Here is an 18,738-nt window from a genome sequence, read left to right on the forward strand (position 1 = left end):
TGCGTGGTCCACGTCTGGGTGTTTAAGGGTCTCTTTTCCAAGCTTAAAAGGAGAAACATGCACATGCAACACCATGGACCAGATAAGGTTGAATACACTGGCCATGCTGTCAATCCAGCATGACTTCTGCCTCGTTCAAAACAACAGGAAACTTGGAACTGGAAAATCTCATACTTCAGTGAGTTCAAGACAACTGGGAACTCGGAGGAAAACGAGTTCCGTCTGGGAAAATACGCTTGGAACAGTCATCCAACTCGGGAATTCCAAGTCGGGAACTCTGGCCTCTTTCTAGAGCTCTGAATTCGAAGTCGGGAACTCTGGCCTCTTTCTAGAGCTCTGAATTCCAAGTCGGGAACTCTGGCCTCTTTCTAGAGCTCTGAATTCCAAGTCGGGAACTCTGGCCTCTTTCTAGAGCTCTGAATTCCAAGTCGGGAACTCTGGCCACTTTCTAGAGCTCTGAATTACAAGTCGGGAACTCTGGCCACTTTCTAGAGCTCTGAATTCCAAGTCGGGAACTCTGGCCTCTTTCTAGAGCTCTGAATTCCAAGTCGGGAACTCTGGCCTCTTTCTAGAGCTCTGACTTCCAAGTCGGGAACTCTGGCCTCTTTCTAGAGCTCTGACTTGAAGATAATGTCCTACGTAGTGCTGTAGTTGTGATAATGTCCTACGTAGTGCTGTAGTTGTGATAATGTCCGTACTGTAGTGCCTGTAGTGCTGTGATAATGTCCTACGTAGTGCTGTACTTGAAGATAATGTCCTACGTAGTGCTGTACTTGTGATAATGTCCTACGTAGTGCTGTAGTTGTGATAATGTCCTACGTAGTGCTGTAGTTGTGATAATGTCCGTAGTGTTGTAGTTGTGATAATGTCCTACGTAGTGCTGTACTTGTGATAATGACCTAGTGCTGTAGTGCTGTAGTTGTGATAATGTCCTACTGTACTTGTGATAATGTCCTGTAGTGCTGTGATAATGTCCTACTGTAGTTGCCTGTAGTGCTTGTGATAATGACCTGTAGTTGTGATAATGACCTACGTAGTGCCCTACGTAGTGCTGTACTTGTGATAATGACCTCGTAGTGCCATACGTAGTGCTGTAGTTGTGATAATGTCCTACATAGTGCTGTACTTGTGCCAGTCCTAGTCTTCAGTTGTTCTGGTTATTTGATGTCACAAACATCATATTCCTGTGTTATGTGGACATGTCTTTCTGAGCCACAGATCTGTCGACCTTTAGACCTTTATGGTGAGATAACTGATGACACATTTGATATGGAATAACCTCTCTCCTTCTCCCTCCCTCCCTCTCTCTCCTTCTCCCTCTCTCTGTCTCTCGCTCTCTATCTCCTTCTCTACCTACCCCCTTCCCTCCCGCACACTTTCTCTCTCTTCTCTCCACCTCCCTCTCCTTCTCCCTCCCTCCCTTCCTCCCTCCCTCCCTCCCTCCCTCTTTCCTCCCTCCCTCTTTCCCCCTTCCTTCCTTCCTTCCTCACACTCTCTCTCTCTCTCTCTCTCTCTCTCTCTCTCTCTCTCTCTCTCTCTCTCTCTCTCTCTTCTCTCCACCTCCCTCTCCTTCTCTCTACCTCACCCCTCCCTCCCTCTCTCTCTCCTTCTCCCTCCACCTCCCTCTCTCCCTCCACCTCCTTCTCACCCCCTCCTTCTCCCTCCACCTCCTCACCCCCTCCCCCCCTCCCTCTCTCCCTCCCTCCTCGCCACCCTCACAGGAAGAGTTGGAGAACTTCCCCCTGCCTACTATCCACCACTGCCAGACAGTGTTGAATCAGACCAGGTATCCATCCGTCCTTCTGCTGGTGTGTCAAGACACTGAACAGCACAGACCCGACATACACTTCTTCCACTGCGACGAGGTGGAGGTGGGTCACCGTTATCTCTATGCACTACAGACATTATCCAGGCTAGCGACGTAGGAAGCAAAAGTCTCCATTGAAGTCCTATAGAAAACAGAGCTAAAGTGTGACTGATTTAAAATGTTTTAATTAACAGATAATTAATATGTCGAACAATAATACATCCTCCAAGTCTTCTTTTTTTTATTTTTAATAATTCATAATATTCTCTATTTATTTTTTATAATATTGTCTAGTCTTTTGTCTCTGTCCCCTACAGGCAGAGATGGTCCATGCAGACATCGTGTCTAGTCTTTTGTCTCTGTCCCCTACAGGCAGAGATGGTCCATGCAGACATCGTGTCTAGTCTTTTGTCTCTGTCCCCTACAGGCAGAGATGGTCCATGCAGACATCGTGTCTAGTCTTTTGTCTCTGTCCCCTACAGGCAGAGATGGTCCATGCAGACATCGTGTCTAGTCTTTGTCTCTGTCCCCTACAGGCAGAGATGGTCCATGCAGACATCGTGTCTAGTCTTTTGTCTCTGTCCCCTACAGGCAGAGATGGTCCATGCAGACATCGTGTCTAGTCTTTTGTCTCTGTCCCCTACAGGCAGAGATGGTCCATGCAGACATCGTGTCTAGTCTTTTGTCTCTGTCCCCTACAGGCAGAGATGGTCCATGCAGACATCGTGTCTAGTCTTTTGTCTCTGTCCCCTACAGGCAGAGATGGTCCATGCAGACATCGTGTCTAGTCTTTTGTCTCTGTCCCCTACAGGCAGAGATGGTCCATGCAGACATCGTGTCTAGTCTTTTGTCTCTGTCCCCTACAGGCAGAGATGGTCCATGCAGACATCGTGTCTAGTCTTTTGTCTCTGTCCCCTACAGGCAGAGATGGTCCATGCAGACATCGTGTCTAGTCTTTTGTCTCTGTCCCCTACAGGCAGAGATGGTCCATGCAGACATTGTGTCTAGTCTTTTGTCTCTGTCCCCTACAGGCAGAGATGGTCCATGCAGACATCGTGTCTAGTCTTTTGTCTCTGTCCCCTACAGGCAGAGATGGTCCATGCAGACATCGTGTCTAGTCTTTTGTCTCTGTCCCCTACAGGCAGAGATGGTCCATGCAGACATCGTGTCTAGTCTTTTGTCTCTGTCCCCTACAGGCAGAGATGGTCCATGCAGACATCGTGTCTAGTCTTTTGTCTCTGTCCCCTACAGGCAGAGATGGTCCATGCAGACATCGTGTCTAGTCTTTTGTCTCTGTCCCTACAGGCAGAGATGGTCCATGCAGACATCGTGTCTAGTCTTTTGTCTCTGTCCCCTACAGGCAGAGATGGTCCATGCAGACATCGTGTCTAGTCTTTTGTCTCTGTCCCCTACAGGCAGAGATGGTCCATGCAGACATCGTGTCTAGTCTTTTGTCTCTGTCCCCTACAGGCAGAGATGGTCCATGCAGACATCGTGTCTAGTCTTTTGTCTCTGTCCCCTACAGGCAGAGATGGTCCATGCAGACATCGTGTCTAGTCTTTTGTCTCTGTCCCCTACAGGCAGAGATGGTCCATGCAGACATCGTGTCTAGTCTTTTGTCTCTGTCCCCTACAGGCAGAGATGGTCCATGCAGACATCGTGTCTAGTCTTTTGTCTCTGTCCCCTACAGGCAGAGATGGTCCATGCAGACATCGTGTCTAGTCTTTTGTCTCTGTCCCCTACAGGCAGAGATGGTCCATGCAGACATCGTGTCTAGTCTTTTGTCTCTGTCCCCTACAGGCAGAGATGGTCCATGCAGACATCGTGTCTAGTCTTTTGTCTCTGTCCCCTACAGGCAGAGATGGTCCATGCAGACATCGACAGCGCTCTGGGGGACAGCAAACATGGGAAGAAGATACGACCGCAGACCTTGAAGTAAGAACCCTCTTAAAGAGGCCTGACGTCTCTTTTAAAAACATTTTGTGTAGGGGGGCGTATAGTATAGTGATATTTCCATTCTCATGGAGGGGCCCTGATTTATAATGGGGCCCAGCTCCCCTTAACTCCTCTCCTCCTCTCAGGGTGAACCAGGAGAAGATGAAGCACCACAGAGAATCCATCATCCCCCCCTCTTCGGCCCCCAAGGGCTCGGCCCCCTCAGGCAAGGGCCGTGTGGCTGCCATGAACATGCAGGGTAAGATACACAATGATACACTCACACACTGATACACACTGATACACACTGATACACACACACACTGATACACACACACACACTGATACACACACACACTCACACACTGATACACACACTGATACACACACACACTGATACACACACACACACACACACACTGATGCACACACTGATACACACACACACACACACACACACTGATACACACACACACTGATACACACACACACACTGATACACACACACACACTGACACACACACACACACTGACACACACACACACACTGATACACACACACACACTGATACACACACACACTGATACACACACACACTGATACACACACACACTGATACACACACTCACACACTGATACACACACTCACACACTGATACACACACACACTGATACACACACACACTGATACACACACACACACTCACACACTGATACACACACTGACACACACACACACTGATACACACACACACACACACACACACACATGCACACACTGATACACACACACACTGACACACACACTGATACACACACACACTGATACACACACACACACACTGATGATACACACACACACACTGACACACACACACACACACACACACACACACACACACACTGATACACACACACACACTGATACACACACACACTGATACACACACACACTGATACACACACACACACTGATACACACACTCACACACTGATACACACACTGATACACACACACACACATACACACACTGATACACACACACACACTGATACACACACACACACTGATACACACACACACTGATCACACACTGATACACACACTGATACACACACACACACACTGATACACTCACACACTGATACACACACACACACACTGATACACACTGATACACACACACACACTGATACACACACACACTGATACACACTCACACACTGATACACACTCACACACTGATACACACTCACACACACTGATACACACACACACACACACACATACACACACACACACACACTGATGCACACACTGATACACACACACACACACACTGATACACACACACACACACTGATACACACACACACACTGATACACACACACACACTGATACACACACACACACTGACACACACACACACACTGATACACACACACACACTGATACACACACACACTGATACACACACACACTGATACACACACACACTGATACAAACACACACTGATACACACTGATACACACACTGATACACACACACACTGATACACACACACACATTCACACACTGATACACACACTGATACACACACTCACACACTGATACACACACTGATACACACACACACTAATACACACACTGATACACACACACACACTGATACACACACACACACTGATACACACACACACTCACACACTGATACACACACTGATACACACACACACACTGATACACTCACACACTGATACACACACACACACTGATACACACTGATACACACACACACACTGATACACACACTGATACACACACTGATACACACACACACTGATACACACACACACACACACTGATACACACACACACTGATACACACACACACACACACACACACTGATACACACACACACACATACACACACTCACACACTGATACACACACTGATACACACACACACACTGATACACACACACACACTGATACACACACTGATACACACACACTGATACACACTGATACACACACACACACTGATACACACACACACTCACACACTGATACACACACTGATACACACACACACACTGATACACACACACACACTGATACACACACACACACACTGATACACACTGATACACTGATACACACACACTGATACACACACACACTGATACACACTCACACACTGATACACACTCACACACTGATACACACACACACACTGATACACACACACACACACTGATGCACACACTGATACACACACACACACACTGATACACACACACACACACTGATACACACACACACACTGATACACACACACACACTGATACACACACACACACTGACACACACACACACACTGATACACACACACACACACTGATACACACACACACACTGATACACACACACACACACTGATACACACACACACTGATACAAACACACACTGATACACACTGATACACACACTGATACACACACACACTGATACACACACACACACTCACACACTGATACACACACTGATACACACACTCACACTGATACACACACTGATACACACACACACACACACTGAATACACACACTGATACACACACACACACTGATACACACACACACACTGATACACACACACACACCACACACTGATACACACACTGATACACACACACACACTGATACACTCACACACTGATACACACACACACACTGATACACACTGATACACACACACACACACACCGATACACACACACACACACTGATACACACACACACACTGATACACACACACACACTGATACACACACACACTGACACACACACACACACACTGATACACACACACACACTGATACACACACACACTGATACACACACACACTGATACACACTGATACACACACTGATACACACACACACTGATACACACACACACATTCACACTGATACACACACTGATACACACACTCACACACACTGATACACACACTGATACACACACACACACATACACACACTGATACACACACACACACACTGATACACACACACACACTGATACACACACACACTCACACACTGATACACACACTGATACACACACACACACTGATACACACACACACTGATACACACACACACACTGATACACACACACACACACACTGATACACACTCACACTGATACACACACACACTGATACACACACACACACACTGATACACACACACACACACTGATGCACACACTGATACACACACACACACACACTGATACACACACACACACACTGATACACACACACACACTGATATACACACACACTGATACACACACACACACTGACACACACACACACACTGATACACACACACACACACTGATACACACACACACTGATACACACACACACTGATACACACACACACTGATACACACTGATACACACACACACTGATACACACTGATACACACACTGATACACACACACACTGATACACACACACACATTCACACACTGATACACACACTCACACACTGATACACACACTGATACACACACTGATACACACACACACACACTGATACACACACACACACTGATACACACACTGATACACACACACACACACACACTGATGCACACACTGATACACACACACACACTGATACACACACACACTCACACACTGATACACACACTGATACACACACACACACTGATACACACACACACACTGATACACACACTGATACACACACACACACTGATACACACACACACACTGATACACACACACACTCACACACTGATACACACACTGATACACACACACACTGATACACACACACACACACACTGATGCACACACTGATACACACACACTGATACACACACACTGATACACACACACACACTGATACACACACACACACTGACACACACACACACTGATACACACACACACACTGATACACACACACACACTGATACACACACACTGATACACACACACACTGATACACACACTGATACACACACACACACACACTGATACACACACACACTGATACACACACACACTGATACACACACACACACACACACACACACTGATAGGTACACACACACACTGATACACACACACACACACTGATACACACACTGATACACACACACACACACTGATACACACACACACTGATACACACTGATACACACACACACTGATACACACACACATTCACACACTGATACACACACTGATACACACACTCACACACTGATACACACACTGATACACACACACACACTGATACACACACTGATACACACAGATACACACACACACACTGATACACACTCACACACTGATACACACTCACACACTGATACACACTCACACACTGATACACACACACACACACACTGATACACACACACACACACTGATGCACACACTGATACACACACACACACACTGATACACACACACACACCTACCCTGATACACACACACACTGATACACACACACACTGATACACACACACACACTGACACACACACACACACTGACACACACACACACTGATACACACACACACACTGATACACACACACACTGATACAACACACACACTGATACACACACACACTGATACACACACACACATTCACACACTGAACACACACTGATACACACACTCACACACTGATACACACACTGATACACACACACACAACCCTCTAATACACACACTGATACACACACACACACACTGATGCACACATTGATACACACACACACACACACTGATACACACACACACACTGATACACACACACACACATTCTGATACACACACACACACTCTGATAACCTCACTCACACACTGACACACACAATCACACACTGATACCACACACACACTGATGTCACACACATATCAGTGATGACATCACACACCTCACTGAACCTACACACACTTCACTGATACACACACACACTGATACACACTGATACACACACTGATACACACACACACTGATACACACACACATTCACACACTGATACACCCCTACAACTCACAGAACGCCGCAGCCCGTCTGGTGTTCAACCTTCCCAAGTTCTCTCTACGTCACCCCCGCTCCGCTCTCACCACTGATACACACACTGATACACACAGCACACTGATACACACACTGAGACACACACACACTGATACACCTCAGTACCTCTGACTACACCCAAACAAGGGCACACATCCACCTCACACCACTGAGGAAGTACAGCCCAGTCAAAACTGATACACACTGGCCCACAATGGTGGAACAAACTCCCTCACGCACACTGAGTCAATCACCACACTGAGACACCTGAAACCCATTTCTGTTCAGGAATCTTCATAAAGTAATCCTTCCCTTAAAATATTTAGATGCACTATTGTAAAGTGGCTGTTCCACTGGATGTCTTAAGGTGAACGCACCAATTTGTAAGTCGCTCTGGATAAGAGCGTGCTAAATGACTTAAATGTAAATGTCATATCATGTTAGTTATATCAGTATGGTCATATCAGTATGGTGATATCAGTATGGTCATATCAGTATGGTCATATCAGTATGGTCATATCAGTATGGTATCAGTATCATGTTGGTCATATCAGTTAGTCATATCAGTATGTTAGTCATATCAGTATGGTCACACACACACACACACACACACACACACGCTGACACACACACACACGCTGACACACACACACACGCTGACACACACACACACTGACACACACACACACGCTGACACACACACACACACTGACACACACACACGCTGACACACACACACACACTGATACTCACACACACACACACACAAAAACAACGTCAACAACAACAATAACTGTTATCATTATTTCAGATGTGGAGAGGCGAGGTTCGGCCCAGCAGGACCCAGAGTCCCATGAGAAGCTGGCTCAGCGCATTGAGAAGGACGTGGTGAGTTACACTCTTATTTATGAAATACTTATATAATACTATAATTAATACTATTAATTGATTGGATTTATAATGCTTTTTCATGATGCTAAAAGCGCTTTACAAGATTTTAAACAAGATTTTAAACTAGATTTTAAACAAGATGGAAAACAAGATGGAAAACAAGATGGCCGCCCTCTTTCTAGCTCCTATCCAACTTTGTAGTTTTTTTTGCTTTTTAAATTTTTTGTTATTTCTTACATTATTTTCCCTGACTTGGATCCTTTGTTTAGACACTCTGATGACCATTCATCCCTGGTGCTACACCAACAGTATCACTACTTGCACATCATCATCTGTTCATCTATCACTCCAGTGTTAATTTGCTAAATTGTAATTACTCCGCTACTGTGGCCTATTTATTGCCTTACCTCCTCACGCCATTTGCACACACTGTATATAGACTTTTTTTTCGATTGTGTTATTGACTGTACGCTTGTTTATTCCATGTGTAACTCTGTGTAGTTGTTTTGTGTCGCACTGCTTTGCTTTATCTTGGCCAGATCGCAGTTGTAAATGTGAACTTGTTCTCAACTAGCTTATCTGGTTAAATAAAGGTGTTCTCAACTAGCTTATCTGGTTAAATAAAGGTGAAATAAACAATAAATAAATCAAAGTCGCCGGAGAAGAGGAAGGAGAAGTGGAGTCAGACTCAGGAGGCGAGCAAACCATCCACCGCTTCTGAGTTTATTACAGTCATTAGCTCACGCTCCAGTCCCTGAGTAAGTGAGCTCAGGGCTCGATCTGAGGATCTCCTTCCAGAGAGACGTCAGGGGACTGTAACATACTCTGTTTCAAGGAATCATGGCTCTCACCGGATATATTGTCTCCCCCAGAAAATCCATATAGCCAGCGGGGTTCTCCCCAGGACAAACCTAATATGGAGGAGTATGTCTCATGATTGTGGCAGGAACTCAAGACATTTTTGTCTCCCGATCTGGAATACTTCCTGCTACTCCCACCTATAGGCATCAAATGCTGACCGCAGAAAATTTGCTGAAATGTTCCAAGATTACCTCCCCAGAAAATTTGCTGACCGCATTACCTCCCCCAAAAAATTTGCTGACCGCATTACACTCCCCAGAAAATTTGCTGGCCGCATTAGGATTCACCCCAGAAAATTTGCTGACCGATGATTAAACTCCCCAGGAAATTTGCTGGCCGCATTACCTCCCAGATAATTTGCTGACCGCATTACATCCCCAGAAAATTTGCTGACCGCATGACCTCCCCAGATAATTTGCTGACCGCCTTCCACCTCCCCAGAAAATTTGCTGACCGCCCTTTACCTCCCCCAGAAAATTTGTTGACCGCATTACTCTCCCCAGAAAATTTGCTTCATTTATTTTCAGTAATAATATCTGTCGTGTTGATATTCTCCCAAAGCCGATTCTAGCTCCCCTATATAACTACTACTGTCCACTTCATATGAACTACACTGTCCTATATAAAGCGCATATTCTGAGACCTATTTCACTACTACTGTCCATTTTCATTCTGGCTGGGAAAGTTAATATGTACAGTATAAATCTAAGGAAAACGCCATATGTATATACTTTCTAGTCATGGTTCAAATACTACTGCCACTGGAGAAACACTCTTGACCATTGTTACCCTCCCTTCAGTGACAGCAACAAGGCCTCCCCCTACTATCCTCCCATTGGGAAATCAGACCACACTGTATTCTCCATCCTGCTACTCCCCACCTATAGGCAGAAACTTAAGCAAGAATACTGTATTCTGGTCACCCATGGTAAGGACCTGTAAAAACGTTGGCGTGACACATCAGAATCCACACTTAAATGTAATGTTTTGTTCACCTATTTCACTACTACTGTCGGACTGGGAAATGTTCTGGTCGCCTCTGGGAGTAGTATCAACATATACACTGAGTCGTATGATTCTGAGTTCATTTCACAGGTATATATTCTGGTCAAGGTCTAAGTGTATAGAGATGTTGTTCCTACTGTGATGATTAAAACGTATTCTGGTCAAAAACGTAATATACTGTATTCTGGTCAAACGACCACGGTATGGTGGGAACATGGACGTGCACAAACAGACCAGCAATGACCCAGAATGCTGTTCATCGACTACAGCTCAGCCTTCAACACCATATATTACCCTCCAGGCTCATCACTAAGCCCTGCGTCTGAACCCTATGACCCTGCGTCTGAACCGTGCCCTGTGCACCTGGGTCCTGAACTTCCTGATGGGCCGCCTGTATAACTACTACTGGTATATACTGTGGTGAAGATGAATTGACCATCAAGGTGAAAGGTATACTGATCATCAACACCGGTAGCCCCACAAGGGTGCGTGCTCAGCCCCATCCTGTATTCTGGTCCCTGTTCACCATGACTGTATTCTGGTGGTCTATCCTACACTACACACACATTCTGTCTCCAAACTGAATCCAATTAAAGTTTATTGACTACTACTGTCACTGGAAGGCCTGATTACTGTCCACTTCATATGTATATACTGTAACGTCAAAACAGCCTACAACGAGGAGGAGGTTAGAACCTTGGTTCCAAGGAAAATAATAATATCTCCGCACAACGTCAACAGTAAACAAAACTAAGAAGTTGATCGTGGACTACAGCAGACAGCCCACCCCCATCCACATCAACAGAGTTGCAGTATACTGTATTCTAGTATTCTAGTCAAGTGGTTCTATCCACTATTTCACTACTACTGTCCATATAACTACTACTGTCCACTATGTACAGTATATACTGTATTCTGGTCAAGGTCTATCCTATTTCACTACTACTGTCCACTTCCTATATGTATACTGTATTCTGGTCAAGGTCTATCCTATATAACTACTGTATTCTACTGTCCACTTCTGTCCATATGTATATACTGTATTCTTGTTTAGTTTTTTTACTTTTAGGTTGCGTATATTGTTATTGTATTGCTAGATATTTAATGGACTGTTGGAGCTTAGCAACATAAGCATTTCTCTGCGCCTGCGATAACATGTGGAACACCAACCAATAAACTTTGATTTGATTTGACATTACACCACCCGTTCCACTTTTGTCTTTCTCTCTCTCTCTCATCCCTCCCTCTCTCTCTCTCACCCTCTCTCTCTCTCATCCCTCCCTCTCTCTCTCACCTCTCTCTCTCTCTCTCACCCCTCTCTCTCATCCCTCTTGTCTCTCTCTCTCTCATCCCTCTCTCTCATCCCTCTCGTCCCCATTTCTCTCTCTCTCTCATCCTCTCCTCATCCCTCTCTCTCATCCTCTCGTCTCTCTCTCTCCCTGTGTTTCCCTGACAGCAAATCCTGAACTGTTCCCTGGATGACATAGAGTTCTTTGTGGCTCGGCTGCAGAAGGCTGCGGAGGCGTTCTCTCAGCTCAACCAGCGCAACAAGAGTAAGAAGATGAAGAAGAAAGGCCCAGCAGGTCTGTCTCTTCTTCTGGTCACGTGACAATTATGACACATATTGTCCACTGATACTTTCTATGTTCTCTTGTATCTTCTTATATATATCTTCTTATATATATATATATATATATATATATATATATATATATATATATATATATATATGTATATATATATATATGTATATATATATATGTATATATATATATACACACACAACAGTATGTGGACACCCCTTCAAATGAGTGGATTCGTCTGTTACAATGACATTCTAGATGATTCTGTGCTTCCAACTTTTTGAGTTCCTGTATCAGCATGACAATGCCACTGCACAAAGAGAGGTCTTACAGCCAGACCCCATACCCTTATATCCATACAGAGGGTCTGTCTGTATGTCTGTCTGTCTGTCTGTCTCTGTCTGTCTCTGTCTGTCTGTCTCTGTCTGTCTGTTGCTCTCGGTCTGTCTGTCGCTCTGTCGCTCTCGGTCTGTCTGTCTGTCTCTGTCACTGTCTGTCTAACTCTCTCTCCATCTCTGTCTCTGTCTGTCTCTGTCTGTCTGTCTCTCTGTCTCTCCATCTTTCTGTCTGTCTCTGTCTCTCTGTCTGTCTCGGTCTGTCTGTCTGTCTGTCTCTCTTTGTCTTTCTCTGTCTGTCGGTCTGTCTGTCTGTCTGTCTGTCTGTCTGTCTCGGTCTGTCGCTCTGTCGGTCTGTCTGTCTGGCTCATCTGTCTCTGTCTCTCTCGGTCTGTCTGTCTGTCTGTCTCTCTGTCTTTCTCACTCTGTCTCTCTCGGTCTGTCTGTCTGTCTGTCTGTCTGTCTGTCTGTCTGTCTGTCTGTCTGTCTCTCCACTCTTTGTCTCTCTCTCTCTCTCTGTCTCTCTCTGTCTGTCTGTCTGTCTGTCTCTCTTTGTCTTTCTCTCTCTGTCTCTCTCGGTCTGTCTGTCTGTCTGTCTGTCTGTCTGTCTGTCTGTCTGTCTGTCTGTCTGTCTCTCTCCATCTTTCTCTCTCTGTCTCTCTCTCAGTTCAACTAAGGGCTTTATTGGGATGGGAAACGTATGTTTAAAATGCCAAAGCAAGTGAAATAGATAATAAACAAAAGCTAAATAAACAATAAAAACTGAACGGTAAACATTACACTCACAACAGTTCCAAAGTAACAAAGATATTTAAAATGTCATATTGTGTCTGTATACAGTGTTGCAACGATGTACAAATAGTTAAAGTAAAATTAACCTCTCTCTCTCTCTCTCTCTCTCTGTTTGTCTGTGTGCTTGTTGACAGAGGGAATGCTGACCCTGAGAGCTAGGCCCCCCTCTGAGGCAGAGTTCATTGATAGCCTACAGAAACTTAAGCTGGCTTTCAACCTACTGGTGAGTTGAGTTCCCCCTATACACTGCACCTCAGTACTATACCAGGGGCACCTCAGTACTATACCAGGGGCACCACAGTACTATACCAGGGGCACCTCATTACTCTACCAGGGGCACCTCATTACTCTACCAGGGGCACCTCATTACTATACCAGGGGCACCTCATTACTATACCAGGGGCACCTCATTACTATACCAGGGGCACCTCATTACTATACCAGGGGCACCTCATTACTATACCAGGGGCACCTCATTACTATACCAGGGGCACCTCATTACTACACCAGGGGCACCTCATTACTACACCAGGGGCACCTCATTACTATACCAGGGGCACCTCATTACTATACCAGGGGCACCTCATTACTATACCAGGGGCACCTCATTACTATACCAGGGGCACCTCATTACTATACCAGGGGCACCTCATTACTACACCAGGGGCACCTCATTACTATACCAGGGGCACCTCATTACTATACCAGGGGCACCTCATTACTATACCAGGGGCACCTCATTACTATACCAGGGGCACCTCATTACTATACCAGGGGCACCTCATTACTACACCAGGGGCACCTCATTACTCTACCAGGGGCACCTCAGTACTCTACCAGGGGCACCTCAGTACTCTACCAGGGCCCCGTTCAGAAGGACACAACGTTGTGGAATGTTCAGAATGTTCAGATAGAAATATATATTGTAGAACAAACAGTAATCCCATCGGCTCTATCGATGACATCGATAACGTTCCAAAATGGTAGCCTACAGAGCTGTGGTCAACTGTGTCTACAGTATGTGTGTCACTCTGCCCCCTGCAGGCCAAACTGAAGAAACACATCCAGAACCCCAGCGCTTCTGAACTGGTGCACTTCCTCTTCGGCCCCCTGGACCTGGTAAGAACGTGACTGACACACACACACACGCTCCTAACCCTTGAATGATAGTAACCAGAGCAACACACACAATCCCTCCATGGCACTAACCAGACCAGAGCAACACACACACACACACACAATCCTTCCATGACACTAACCAGACCAGGGCAACGCATACATACACACACAATCCTTCCATGGCACTAACCAGACCAGGGCAAAGCATACACACACACACACACACACAATCCTTCCATGGCAGTAACCAGACCAGGGCAACGCATACACACACACACACACACACACACACACACACACAATCCTTCCATGGCACTAACCAGACCAGGGCAACGCATACATACACACACAATCCTTCCATGGCAGTAACCAGAACAGGGCAAAGCATACACACACACACACACACACACACACACACACACACAATCCTTCCATGGCACTAACCAGACCAGGGCAACGCATACATACACACACAATCCTTCCATGGCACTAACCAGACCAGGGCAACGCATACATACACACACAATCCTTCCATGGCAGTAACCAGACCAGAGCAACACACACACACACACACAATCCTTCCATGGCACTAACCAGACCAGAGCAACACACACACACACACAATCCTTCCATGGCACTAACCAGACCAGGGCAACGCATACACACACACACAATCCTTCCATGGCACTAACCAGACCAGGTAAAGCATACACACACCCAACCCTGGAATGATACAACACACCAGAATAGTCCATGGTTTAACCAGACCAGGGCAATGATTAATACACACACACAGATCCTTCCATGGCACTAACTCATTCAGAGTCCAACAACCTCCCAACCCTGGAATGATACTAACCAGACCAGAATAGTGTCCTTTACTGTCCAGCTACATAATGATTAATAAGTCCTGTGTAGGACAGATTTACCTTTCCTCTCTCATTCATCCAACAACGCTGTCCTGGATACGGCCCTGGATACTGTCCTGGATACTGTCCTGGATACTGTCCTGGTTACTGTCCTGGATACGGTCCTGGATACTGTCCTGGTTACTGTCCTGGTTACGGCCCTGGATACTGTCCTGGATACGGCCCTGGATACGGTCCTGGATACTGTCCTGGTTACTGTCCTGGATGCGGTCCTGGATACGACCCTGTTTACTGTCCTGGATACGACCCTGGATACGGTCCTGGTTACTGTCCTGGATACGACCCTGGATACGGCCCTGGTTACTGTCCTGGATACGGCCCTAGATACGGTCCTGGATACTGTCCTGGTTACTGTCCTGGATACGACCCTGGATACGGTCCTGGATACGGCCCTGGTTACGGCCCTGGATACGGCCCTGAATACGGCCCTGGATACGGTCCTGGATACGGTCCTGGATACGGCCCTGGTTACTGTCCTGGATACTGTCCTGGATACGGCCCTATGATAGATGAGAGGATTGGATTGGTGTAACCACAATACCTCCTGATGGTGAAATTGTAGCAGATGTGCTTCCACCTTAGGTTGAAGGGTTAAGGGTGGTTAAAGATGTTCAGAGGGTGTTTGTGCTCCAGTCCTGTGGTAGTGTAGAGCTGCCCTGCTCTGTGGTCTCTCCTCACCTGTCTGTAGCCTGTACAGGTAGATGTGACCTCTAACCTTTGACCTCTAGGTGCTCCAGTCCTGTGGTAGCGTAGAGCTGCCCCGCTCTGTGGTCTCCCCTCACTTATCCAGAGATGCAGTAGACTTCCTGAGGGGTCATCTGTCACCTAAAGAAATGACCATCTTTGAACTGCTGGGAGATGGGTGGACAAGACCTAGGTACTGGAGAGTGTGTGTGTGTGTGTGTGTGTGTGTGTGTTGCACATGTGCTGATAGAGGTAGATGCGTGAAGGGGTAAGGTAACTAGACTATACGATAAACAGGGTAGCAGCAGCCTGTATGTGAGTGGATGTGTGTAGAGTCAGTATAAATGTATGTGCATATTATGTGTGAGTGAACAGATGGTGGAATGAGTGTGTGTGAGTGTGTAGGGCCGTGTGAGTGTGTGTGGCCCTGTGAGTGTGTGTGGCCCTGTGAGTGTGTGTGGCCCTGTGTGTAGGGCCCTTTGTGTGGGCCCTGAGTGTGTAGGGCCCTGTGAGTGTGTTGGGAGTGTGTAGGACCCTGTGAGTGGGCCCTGTGAGTGGTGTGTGTAGGGCCCTGTGAGTGTGTAGGGCCCTGTGAGTGTGTGTGGCCCTGTGAGTGTGTGTGGCCCTGTGAGTGTGTGTGGCCTGTGAGTGTGTGTGTGGCCCTGTGAGTGTGTGTGGCCCTGTGAGTAGAGTGTGCACTGCAAAAATCTGAATAAAAGATCAATATGATACAAGGTTAACTCAGATAGCCCGTGTCCCTGTTGGTAAACATCAGATGTGTCCATCTGAAATCAGAATTTAAGGTCAGTAATAACCTCTACATTTATAGATGGGAGTGATTTGTTATGCTATTATCCCATTGATAACATGTTATCTAAAACCTGCTGTTTAATTTATCTGTATGTACACGTTGTTATAAGCCTTTATAATGTCTGATAGGGCTTGTCATATGTCCAGGGATGGAGTGATAAACTCTGATTGTCGGTCGGGGTGAAATAAATGTGGTAAACTGGTGTTTACCCTCCACTACAACCCTAGTTGTCTCTGTGTTTACCCTCCACTACAACCCTACTTGTCTCTGTGTTTACCCTCCACTACAACCCTAGTTGTCTCTGTGTTTACCCTCCACTACAACCCTGGTTGTCTCTGTTTACCCTCCACTACAACCCTAGTTGTCTCTGTGTTCACCCTCCACTACAACTGGTTACCCTCCACTACAACCCTGGTTGTCTCTGTTTACCCTCCACTACAACCCTGGTTGTCTCTCTGTTTACCCCCTCCACTACAACCCTGGTTGTCTCTGTTTACCCTCCACTACAACCCTGGTTGTCTCTCTGTTTACCCTCCACTACAACCCTGGTTGTCTCTGTTTACCCTCCACTACAACCCTGGTTGTCTCTCTGTTTACCCTCCACTACAACCCTGGTTGTCTCTGTTTACCCTCCACTACAACCCTGGTTGTCTCTGTGTTTACCCTCCACTACAACCCTGGTTGTCTCTGTGTTTACCCTCCACTACAACCCTGGTTGTCTCTGTGTTTACCCTCCACTACAACCCTGGTTGTCTCTGTTTACCCTCCACTACAACCCTGGTTGTCTCTCTTTTACCCCACTCCACAAACCCTGGTTGTCTCTGTGTTTACCCTCCAC

The 18,738-nt window shown here is 46.2% G+C and overlaps 1 protein-coding gene across 1 annotated transcript in view; it reads left to right on the plus strand.

Annotated features, from left to right (window-relative positions):
• The window catches only part of LOC115123841 (epidermal growth factor receptor kinase substrate 8-like protein 2), a 112,179-nt gene extending 94,588 nt beyond the window's left edge, over positions 1–17,591 (plus strand). The window contains exons 6-14 of the mRNA XM_065002752.1: positions 1,722–1,871; positions 3,663–3,742; positions 3,889–4,001; positions 9,702–9,778; positions 13,104–13,230; positions 14,492–14,580; positions 15,402–15,476; positions 17,134–17,341; positions 17,563–17,591. Coding sequence (XP_064858824.1) covers positions 1,722–1,871; positions 3,663–3,742; positions 3,889–4,001; positions 9,702–9,778; positions 13,104–13,230; positions 14,492–14,580; positions 15,402–15,476; positions 17,134–17,341; positions 17,563–17,591 — 948 coding nt within the window. The remainder of the gene's footprint in view (positions 1–1,721; positions 1,872–3,662; positions 3,743–3,888; positions 4,002–9,701; positions 9,779–13,103; positions 13,231–14,491; positions 14,581–15,401; positions 15,477–17,133; positions 17,342–17,562) is intronic.
• Positions 17,592–18,738: the final 1,147 nt, after the last annotated feature.

Source organism: Oncorhynchus nerka, linkage group LG17 (genome assembly GCF_034236695.1).
Source record: "Oncorhynchus nerka isolate Pitt River linkage group LG17, Oner_Uvic_2.0, whole genome shotgun sequence".
NCBI classification, from domain to species: Eukaryota; Metazoa; Chordata; class Actinopteri; order Salmoniformes; family Salmonidae; genus Oncorhynchus; species Oncorhynchus nerka.